The sequence below is a fragment of the Agelaius tricolor genome, unplaced genomic scaffold, assembly GCF_023055355.1.
Source record: "Agelaius tricolor isolate 1412-34295 unplaced genomic scaffold, bAgeTri1.0.p SCAF_87, whole genome shotgun sequence".
Classification (NCBI taxonomy): domain Eukaryota; kingdom Metazoa; phylum Chordata; class Aves; order Passeriformes; family Icteridae; genus Agelaius; species Agelaius tricolor.
Genome location: NW_027269347.1, coordinates 185,822 through 196,808, shown reverse-complemented (window position 1 = coordinate 196,808; position 10,987 = coordinate 185,822). Strand labels below are relative to the sequence as shown.

At 56.9% G+C, this 10,987-nt stretch overlaps 1 protein-coding gene across 1 annotated transcript; it reads left to right on the top strand.

Annotated features, from left to right (window-relative positions):
* Positions 1-1,437: 1,437 nt before the first annotated feature.
* LOC139585664 (serine/threonine-protein kinase pim-1-like) lies at positions 1,438-3,908 on the top strand (the record flags this gene model as incomplete). The annotated part of the gene is made up of 5 exons (XM_071418504.1): positions 1,438-2,013; positions 2,124-2,174; positions 2,378-2,744; positions 3,377-3,553; positions 3,802-3,908. Coding segments are annotated over 5 exons (1,278 nt in total), but the record flags the coding sequence as incomplete, so codon positions are not given.
* Between the last annotated feature and the right edge of the window lie 7,079 nt (positions 3,909-10,987).

Sequence of the window (10,987 nt, the reverse complement as noted above, 5' to 3'; positions counted from 1 at the left end):
GTGATTTGCTGGCACAAAAAGTCAAAAGTTGGAAATTTCCAGGTTCTGGCTCCAGCACCATCCAGATCTGGTGTTTGCTGGCAGCGCCAGTGCCCAGATTTGGAAATTTCCCGGTGCCTTCACAGCCCAGGTCCAGCAATTTGGTTTTATCTTGCTTAGGCAGAGAAGTTCCTGGGACTGGGACTTTCCTTTTTCTTGCTCTGGACTGAAAACCCAGAAAAACACCTGCAGCTCACACCCGTGGCCCACTGAGGTCTGGGACGCTGCATTCCAGCACCAGAGGGACTTAGAAGAGACCGAGTGAGCCAACTACAACCCACAAAAAAGGACTTTCTGAATTTGCCATCTCTTCAGCACTGTCAGAGGTTTTATTTAGTATTATTCATTTTTCATGCTTGTGAATACTTTACTTGATAAATAAACTGGGGTTTATTAACTTTTCCCGAGGGAAGTCTTTTTCTGAACTAGTAGGAGGAGAGGCCACTGGAACTTGCTTTCTAGACTGACCCTTTTTGGAGGTTTCCTCCCAAAATTTGCCCTAAACCAGCAAAACAGTCACAATGGAAACTTCACCAGTGGCATAATTTCCTGGTGGCAAATCGTGTGACAGAAGCTTGACCTTGTCCTCCAGGAGAGATTCTTGGCAAGAGCAGACAGGAGAAGATTGCCGGAAAACTGAAACAGCTTTCCATAAGCAAAATTAAAATGAAAGAAACAATCCAAGATATTTTTCTCTATTTATTTCTGTGCTCCCCTTTTCCATGGGGCACTACTTCTCCATCCCAGTAATTCCAGATGCACTGTACTGCTAAGATCAGTGGCTTAGTGATTTTTAGACACTAAAATACCATGAGGCACACACAGTTTTCCTTCCCCTGTCTTTACTGGAAGGCAACACATGGAGATATAAGTGCAGTGCTGGGCTCAGGTAGGAATCCTAGCCCAAGGGAAGGTGTCCCGCCAGTGTTTGCCCCTCAGCCAGGCCAATGCAGAGCAGCAAGCGAGGGGATTGCTGTGCCAGTGTGCAGGAGTCAGGGCTCTGCACCTGGGCTCAAGGCTGCAAAGTTCCCGTGTTTGGACAGACTCAGGGGCTGTGCCCGGGGCGCGCGGGGCTCGAACGTGGGGCTCGTGGGGCGAGCGGGGAACGGACACGGGGACGAACGGCCCCGGTGCTTCAGTTGCAGCGGCGGCAGCGGCGGCAGCAGCAGCGGCGGCAGCAGCGGCAGCAGCAGCGGCGGCAGAAGCAAAACAGATAGCCTAGAACGATCTTTATCGTTCTCTCTTTCTTGGTCTTTCTCTCTTTCTGTCTGTGTCTCCCTTTCCCGCTGTCGGGCACCCTTCTCCCGGGGTCCCTTGCCCGGCGTCCCTCTCCTCTCCCCGCCTCCCTCTCCTCTCCCCGCCTCCCTCTCGTGTCCCCGCCTCCCTCTCCCCCTGCCGGGCCGGGCCATGCCCCCGGCCCGCCCCCGGCCCCGGGCGGGGCTGCCCCGTGCCCGGCCCCGCCCGTCCCGCCGCGGTCTCGCCTCCGCCCGGCTCTGGCCCTACTGGCGGTGGCGCTGCTGGGCGGGCATCAGTGCCGTGTGCGGGGGCGGCATCGCCGCCCTTCGCCTCCGCCTGGCCCGAGCCCGGCCCCGGCCCCGAGGCAGGCTCCAGCCCCGAGCCCGGCCCCGGCCCCGGCCCCTCCCGGGGCCCGCGGAGGACACAGGCGGCGCGGCCGCTGCCGCCGCCTCCGCTGCGGCTTCCCCGGCCCGAGCTCCGCCGCTCGGCAGCGCGGCCGCCGGCCCCGAGCCTCCCGTGCCGCGTTGCGAGGAGCGAAGGCCTGGGCATGGCCGGCCCGGGGCGGCTGAGGGGCGCTCGGGGGCCGTTGCTGGCCCCGGGCCGAGCGCTGACAGCCGCGTCCCGCCCGCAGGGACGGCGCCCGAGGCCCTGCAGGAGCGCTACCGCCTGGGTTCGCTGCTGGGGCGCGGAGGATTCGGCAGCGTCTTCGCGGCCACGCGGCTCTCGGACGGCGCCCCGGTGAGCGGCGGGGCCGGCGGCGGGCGCAGGACGAGGGGACGGAGGAGGAGGAGGATGGGGCTGGGCAGAGCGGGCGGCGAGCTGAGCCCGCTGCTGTCCTTGGCTTGCAGGTGGCCATCAAGAGGGTGCCACGGAACCGCGTCCGGCACTGGGGCGAGCTGGTGAGTGAGCGGGGCCAGCGGCAGCAGCCGGGGCTGCCGGGCGGGGATGAGCCGAGGCCCGGCACGGTGGAAGCCGCCAGGACGCCTCGAGGGGGAGCGGGCGTGGGCGCAGCGCAGGGCGCAGAGCATCCCGGGCTGGCTCAGGGCTTCCCCAGGCCTGGCACGGCATCGGCCCCACTGAGGGCATCGTGCTCCTCCCGCAGCCCGACGGCAGCAGGGCCCCGCTGGAGATCGTGCTGCTAGCCAAGGTGTCCACTGGCTTCCCCGGCGTGGTCCAGCTGCTGGAGTGGCTCGAGCTCCCCAACCACATCGTGATGGTGATGGAGCGGCCAGAGCGGTGTCAGGACCTGCAGCGTTTCATTGAGGCACGGCAGTTCCTGCCCGAGGAGGTGGCGCGGGAGCTGTTCCGCCAGGTGCTGGAGGCCGTGTGGCACTGCACCAGCTGCGGGGTCCTGCACCGCGACATCAAACCTCAGAACATCGTGCTTGACCTGGCCACCGGGCAGGCCAAATTGATCGACTTTGGCTGTGGCACCTACCTGCAAGAGACAGCCTACACCCACTTTGCAGGTGAGCCCACGTAAGGGTGTACTCCTGGTCCCGGGATCTCATGGCCCAACATCTCCCAGCCCAAGCGGGGATTCTCCCTTTTGCTGCCAGTCAGGGGACTGAGTCTTCAGCTGAGTTGCTTTAGAGCGGGGCTGGGTGGGGAGCCATCTTCCAGCCCTGCTGGCAGCCTTTGCCAGCCACTCTGCCCAGGACTGGGGCTGGGCTGGGGCAGCCAGCCCGCCCAAAACCCCCCTGGGTGAGGGTAGCAGAGAGGGGGGTGGAACCTGTGCCCCAGCCAGTTTGGTGTGCAGGCGAGAGGAAGGGCTTGCACTGCTCCGCTGGCCCTGTTTGCCTTGGCTTCCTAATATTTTTGGGGCAATGTAGACATGGAGGATAGGGGCATGTTTTCACCAGCAGTGAGTGGGTTCTTCCTTTGCATGTCATGGTCAGGCTTAGCCAGGGCTTCCTCTGCCCTCTTCTGACACCAGTGGCTTCTTTTCCAAGCCCAAGTTTGTGCACAAGTCCCAGGTGCTGGCGAGAGGGCAGTGGTCACCCTGTGTGCCACTGATGCAGCCCCCGCAGGCCCAGGGATGCTGGGGCCAGGCTCTGGGAGCAGCAGCATCCCCCTGCTGAACTCCATCTGTATTCCATAGGAACACCGTCCTACAGCCCCCCGGAATGGAACGACTTTGGCTGGTACCATGGCGAGGCAGCAACGATCTGGTCCCTGGGCATCCTGCTGCACCAGATGGTCTGCGGGGAGCACCCTTTCAGGAGGGGCCGGAACCTCAGCTGGGGCCAGCTCCCGCTGCCACAAGGGCTCTCTCAAGGTGGATCCTCTTCTCTGGGCACGGGGGGAATCCCAGTGCTGGGAGCCAGCAGCGGGCTCGTGAGCATCCCGCTCTGGCAGCTGCTGAGGAGGTGGCACATGTCCTGCTCTCCTCCAAAACAGGGAATGGATGGGAAAGTTTAGGCCCAGCCCTGAGTGCATCCAGCAAGGCCTGGGCATGGGAATAGTGGGGCAAAGCAGACAGGAGCCTTCTCTGGCTGACCGGCACTTTCTGCTTTCTCTGCCCAGAGTGCAAAGATCTGATCAGGTGGTGTTTATCCGTGAACTCCTTGGAAAGACCCACATTAGAAGACCTGTTCTGTGATCCTTGGGTGCAGGATATTCCTCGGCCGTAGAAGAAGGGAGAGAGCCACAGGCACACTTTGATCCAGGGCCCTGGTAAGTTGCAGCTCCACACATGCCTTGGCAATCAGAAGCAAAGGAACCCAGACCTTTTTGTGCTGCCTGTGTCACAGCAGGGGGGTCATGGGATGGGCACACGCAGCCCTTGTGCTGCAGCTGAGCTGCTCTGCCCAGCACTGGTGGCCGCCATCCAAGCTGGTTTTGCTTGTGCTGGTTCCCTGACAGCTGGGGCCCTGGGCAGAGCCCTGAGAGCCTGGTCTACCCCCAGGGAAGGAGCAGGAGCCCCTGGAGAAGCTGTACCGGGTGGGAATGCTGCTGCTGCTGCTGCTGCTGCTGCTGCTGCTGCTGCTGCTGGAGACAGCCAGGATGGCACCAAGGATGAGAAGCTCTTCCTCAGCCTGGCCACTGGAGGCTGAAGGTGATGGACTTTGATTCTGGCACCTTCTTCAAAGCCAGACTCCACAGGGAATTTGCAGATGAGTCCCCACCCAGGGAAATGCTGCCAGATTTGGGCATGGCCCAGCCTGGCTGGGAAGCAAAGGTTCCCCCTCTGCTGGGGCAGATGCAACTCATCCTTCAGTCGCTGCCCAGCTGCTTTTGGCAGGGCTGGGGCATGGGCCGGGCTGGGTACAAATGGGAGTGGGCTCCTGGCCCTGCCAACAGCCCCCAGCAGCCACCGTGGCCTGGGCTGGGGCTGGGGCTGGGGCAGCCAGCCTGACACAAACAAAGCCCCATGGTGGGAGCAGAGGTGGGACTCCAGAAGCTGTGCAGGGGCTGCTTTGCTCTGCAGGCAAGGAAGGGCTGGGCTGCTGCACTGCCCTTGTTTGCTTTGGGATCACCGTGATTTTGGGGGGCAGTGCAGGGTGGAAGTGAGAAAGTGTGGGCTTCCCTCACCCGTGGGTGGGTTTTTCCCTACCATGTAGGAGTTGGGCCTTCCTCAAGGCCCTGACAGAGATAAGATTTTTTCCCGTTTTTCTTGTTTTCCCTTTTAGTCTCTAATCTCTTTTCAAGAATGTGTTGTTTGTTTTTCCAGAGGAAGCGTTCCAGGTGGTCCAGTGCAGATGGGGAAGTGCTTGGGAGCAGCTGTGGCGTGGATGGGCGGTGGCCTTGGAGAAGGCTGAGGACGTGGTTTGGGAGCAGCTTTTCTTGCAGCCGTGGCTGGCGTGAGGTGGGTCCGTGTGTGCTTGGCAGGGTGGGATCAGAGCTTTTGGGAGATGGCAGCGAGCACAGGAGCATCCTGCTCTGGGCAGCTGCTGAGGGCTGGATGTGCCGTGGCTGGCTGCAGGCTGGGCACATGTCCTGCCCTCCTGCTCTGCTGCCAAAGGCAGCAGGGATGGGCAGCTCTGGGCACAGCTCTGGGCACAGCCAGCATGGCCTGGGCACCGCAGGCCTTGGCACAAGGGCACAGGAGCCCTCAGCTGACGGGCACTTTCTGCTTTCTCTCCTTGCAGCCGGGCTCTGCGGCTGCTGAGGCTGCTCTGGGCTCTGCCAGGGCTCTGCTGGGCTCAGCCCTGGGCCCAGCTGGGCTGGCTCTGCCCTCCCATTGCTCTGACAGCTTTGCATCAGACGAGCCCCTTGCGAGCACAGCGCCTGAGCTTTCTGCTTTGGCAGCTGAGTGAGACTCTGCTGCAGGCCCAGAGATTGCAGCTGGGGACACACATCCAATTGGCAAGAACCCAAACCCTCCACAGTCCCAGCTGAATGCCTGGATCTGCACAGGGTGTTTGTCTGTCCCATTCTTCCTTCTTGATTGGCTGGAATTGTGCAATTGCACTTTCTTCCTCCTCTAGAAGTGCCTGAGTGGGCCAAAGGTGGCGAGTGGGCCGTGTTCCTGAGGCAGTGCAGTCTGGAGCTGTTGGATGGAGAATTGCCCTTCTGCACTGCCCAACCAGAGCAAAAAGCCCTAAGTGGCACTTGGTGTCTCTAAGAAATCCCTGACAGTTTCACAGGGAATGTGCAGCTCCTTCCCAGGCTGAGAAGGAAGGGCATCTTCTAAAGGATTTGGGCTTTGACAGAGTTTCCATTCCCAGTCCTGCTTGGAGCGGGAAGGGCACAAAGCAATTTCCTCTTGCTTTGAGCAAAATTTCAAATGGCAATGTTGGAAACAAAGCCCAAAATCTTTTCAAAGGCTGCTGGGGTCAGTAAGATGGATCCATGCCATCAGCACATTTACAATGTAAATAACTGAGTTCCCCTTTAAAAAAGATCATTTACCTCTTATTGCAAAGTTTCAGAAGTTTTTCACTAACACTTGGGTTTTGTTTTCATCTTTCACATTTTATATAGTTTTTTTTCTTTTTCCTTTTTTTCCTTTAAATAGAAAACATGTCCTACAAAAGGAGTGTCCTTTGCTCCTGGTTCCTGTGTGGAGCAGCTCCCTTGCTGCTGGCTGAGCTGCTCAGGCAGAGCCCGGCAGCTCCTGGCCCTGCAGGGCTGAGGCTTTTCCCCATTGCTGGGCACAGACTGATGGAGCAGCACTGCTGAACACGGGCACACACAGAGGGCCCAGCAGCAGCTGCCTTTGGCCACCTGAGGCTCCAAGGCCCAACCTCTGAGCAGCCAGGGCTGGAAGAGACTGGCAGCATCTGATCCCTGACGCTGGGCCAGGGCTGCACAAATGACCCCACAGCAGCAGCAGCAGCAGCAGATGGAGCTGACTTTCAGCACAGCCCCTGGCCCTGTTCCCTCCCGTGTGCAGCGGTGTCAGAGCAGCCTGAGGCACCTGGGAGCCCCCAGTGCCAGCAGGGACTTGAGATGGCAGCCCTGGGCTCCTGGAGGCTGTGCAAGGAACGGAGCTGGGCACTCCCTGTCCATGGGGAGCTTGCAGATGGAAAAGGCTGCTGTGCCCAGGCAGCTCCAAGGGCACAGAAAGGAGGCTCTGGAGCACTGGATCAGTGCCAGTGCCACAGTCCTGGGCAGCAGCCAGCCAGCCCTGGGGGAACAGAGGGCACAGCAAGAGGGACAGAAGCAGGCAAGGGCAGAGACTGGGAAGAGCCAGGCCCGCAAGCAGGAACAGCTGCTCCATTGCACTCTTGGAGAAAGCTCTTGGCTGCTTCAAAGCGCTGGAAGGCGTGAAGGGCAGAGAGGAGGCCACAGCAAACAATGCTCCTGTTTGCACAGCCTCCCCTCTGCGTGTCCCAGAAGGAATTGGATGGACTGGATTCGTCTCTCCGAGTGCTCTCGTTCAGCATGAGCAGCTCAGCACCAGCAGCTGAAGGAGCTGAAGCCTCAGGCCACAGGAGCTGGGCAAGAGGGAACTTCTGGAGCAAAGTAATGCTGCTGAAATAGCCCCAGCTGAATGCAGCGGATATCATCATGGAATCACAGAATCCTTTCTGTTGGAAAAGCCCTCTGAGCTCACCCAGTGCAGCCGCTCAGCCAGCAGTGCCAAGCCCAGCACTAAAGCACGTCCCTGAAGTGCCAAGGCCTGCACAGCAGCCCTGAGTGAGGCCTGGACAGCAGGCCCTGAGCCCAAGGTGGCCTCTGGAGGAACTTTCCAAGCAAAGGTTACCTTTGTATCTGCTCCCTGATGAGATCTGCATGGTCATTAGCACTGTGATAGATGTAGCCACTCCTTAGTGAAACATGGATGGACCTTTGTGTACTTAGAAGCCAGACAAGGCCATGAAATCTGACATCTGGCCTTGTGTGGGGCTGAAGGATCAAAGTCAGCTGCCTTGGCTCCTCCTTGAGGCCTGGCCAGGCTTTGGGAGGGAGCCAAGAGGAGGATGAAAGCAGATGTTGGCACACTAGCAGTGCTGTCAGTTTGTTCATGCAGCACTGTCAGAGCTGGGCCCTCTCCCAGCGGGCTTGGAGCCTCAGCTGGGGCTGGAGGCACCTGCAGGAATTGCCAGTGCCCAGGAGTGGCTCTGCAGCCCTTGGCTGTGACAGCTTCCCCAGCTGCTGTGTGCATCTGGGGGATGGGAAAGGCTGAGGGGAAATGCTGCTGCATCTTTCTTAATCAGTGCAGGCAATCTTTGGTGGGGATGATTGGGTGCATTGCTGAGCTGCTCCTTTTGTGATTCTTTGCTGCTCTGAACTGCAGGAAATGACACTGATTCCTTCAGTTGGAGTCTGTGTCTTTGGTGCTGACTTTGGCCACTGGTCAAACCAAACTGGCCCAGTCTGGCCAGATCCCAACCAAATGTCACTTGTTCAATGTCAATGTGAGGCATCAGTGCCATCAGAAATTCCCAGATGGGAAGCCCTTCCCTGGAGTTCCCTGGCTCTGGAGTGGGCTGAGGTGGGAGCCCCGTGGGAGCAGTGGGGCAGTCGGGTAAAAGAAGCTGCAGCCCTGGATGTCTTCAAATGCATCCAAAAACTGCACATGGAAAAGGAAAAGGACTTGTGGGTTTGGGCAGACAAAGATGAATTTGTTAAGAGTCCATTGGAAACAGCACCTTCAGAAGGAACAATTATTGTTGGAATGCTCCCACATGGAGCAAGAGAAGAAGGTTTTAATCTTGAGCTCAGCTGCATTTGTGCCAGTGAAATATCAATATGATAAATAACTATATGTATTTATTGTATAATAAGACCTCAATATATATATATTTGTACATTTATATATATATATATATATATATATATATATATACATTTTATATATATGTCTGTATCTATCTGTCTATATGTATATGAATATCTATATCTACAAATGAAATAATAATAATGTGAAATAGTGCTGACAATACTAATTTGGTAGCTTTGGCTGCTCAGGGATGTAACTCTAAATACCCTACAGAACAGGATTGGCCAGGACCCTACTGTCAGTGGTCAACTATGTGAGATTGTATACAATGTAAAAAGGAGGAAGGGATGAAATTGGCTATTTCCCCAGGGTTTGCTGATACTGTGATGCAGAGTGCTTTGTCTGTTGCTGTGAAAAATGCAGGGATGAAGCCTGCAGGGTTTTTCATGTACCAGACTATGCACAAGCTGCAGGATTGGTTGAACGGGTGAAGGGGTTGTTAAAAGAGCAGTTGAAAAAATGAGGAGATGGGAACCTTTGCCCATGGAGAACCCATCTCCCAGATGTGCTCCATGCCCTGAACAATGGCCCACGGGGGAAATGGAAACCCCCTGGCTGTGCACGGCTGCCCCCAATTTGCAAATCCAACCATGGGCAGTGAGACTTGGACTGCCTGGGAAATTGTTCTGGCTGTGATGGCCCCTGGCAGGGCCAGCCCAGAGGCTGCAGGCCTGGGCCTTCATGCATTGGAATTAATGAGGATGAATTCAAAGCAAATGAGAGCCATCAATACTGAAACAGGAATTCAGATTCCTCCAGGACACTTTGCTTTGGTAACTGCTCCCTTGGAGCTTGGCCTTGCAAAGTGTTCATGTCATGGCAGGAGGAATTGATGCAGAATATCCAGGAGAAATTACAGTAATTCTGTGAAACAATAGTGACCAGGATTGGATTATTCAACCCCATGACAGGGTAGCACAATTATTGATTTTGCAATTTTGAGAACGATTGTGAAAAAAGGAGCTCCAGCTCCAATCACCACCGTTTGTGGAGAGAAAGGGTTTGGATCCAGCAGTCCTAATAATGGAGCCAGAGCGTGGGTCCGGAGGCCAAATGGCCCTCCCGAGGCAGCTGAAGGAGCAGCTCCTGGGAAAGACAACTCTGAGTCCTGAAACCTGGGCAGGAGCAATGGGAATGTGTCCCTGCAGCCAAGGATTGTGTGTGAGAACAAGTAGATGTGACAGGATATTGTTTTACACATGCTGCCAGACCAAATCTCCCTGTTTGCCCCAAGGGCCCCTTTGGCAAATGCTCTGATCCACGGGGCTCCATGGGAAGGCTGCTGTGACACTGAGGGACTTGCACAGGAATTGCATCCAGGAGCCTGGGTGCCCCTCAGGGACTGGGAGCCGGCCCCTTCCAGCCAGAGGGGAAAGGGCCCCCCAAGCCTTGTTAGCCCCAGACAACATGGTAAAGCTGAACAGCAAAGGGCCTGGGGGCATTATTCTGGAATTAAAAAGGTGCCAGCTCCATGGACAACAGAATTCTTGTTCCTAACTCCAAGGAGATTGAGAAAAAAGAATGAAGAACGGTGTCACTGAAGTACTGCTGATGTGTGTAAGGTGTACTTTGATAGTCAGCCAGAATCTTTGTCTGCCACAAACACCTCTAGTGTTTGACCAAGGGGTTAGTCATCAAAATGTAATGATGAGTTCTGATGGATTGCTGAGCTTCTTTTGTAATTCTTTGCTAATGATGATGTGCTTTGCTGAGCTCTTCCTTTTGTAATGCTTTGCAGCTGTGCATGATATAAATGCCACAATTCCTTCAGTTGGTATCTGTGTCTTTGGTAGTGACCCTGCCCACTGGTGAAACAGGGCTCCCTCTTGCCTAAGTGTTAGCTGGGAAGGCAAAAAGCCTCCCTCCAAAATTGCCCCCTTGCTCCTTGTTCCCCCCCTTCATAGCCTGAGCATGATGTGCTCTGGTCTGGGCTGTGCCCGGGGTCAGTTGGGGTCACCTGTCCTGGCTGTGTCCCCTGCCAAGCTCCCCCGCAGCCCCAGCCCCTCCCCAGCGTGGCTGGACGAGGGGCAGGACAGGCCTTGGCTGTGCTGCAGCTCAGCAAGAACAAAACCATCTCTGCGTGCTCAGCGCTGTGCTCAGCACCCGGCCCAGCAGTGTCTCAGTGCCAGGGGCTGTGCCCTCAGTGCCTGCCAGGGCTTTCCATGGCAACTGCCAGGCCAGGTGCCCCAGGTGTCCCCCCCAGTGCCGCTTGCCATGGAAACAGTGCCCAGCCCTGCCCCTTTCTGTCTGGCTGACCTGGCCTTTGGCCCTGGCAGTGCCCTTGGCTGCTGGTTCCTGGTGCCTGAGCGGCCAGCGCGGCACAGGGCAGGTGGCCATGGCACAGCCCCCAGCAAGGGATCCCCTCTGGCTCTGGGCACTGACACCAGCCCTGAGCAAGGGGCCCAGGCCAGCTTTCCATGCCCACCAACCATCACAATGCTTTTGCCCAGAAAAAGGGACTTGGACATCCGTAACTCTTTGTTCTTATTGTCTCTTATTCTCCTAAATCCTAATTGTCCTAAGTTTTATTACTTTAATTAT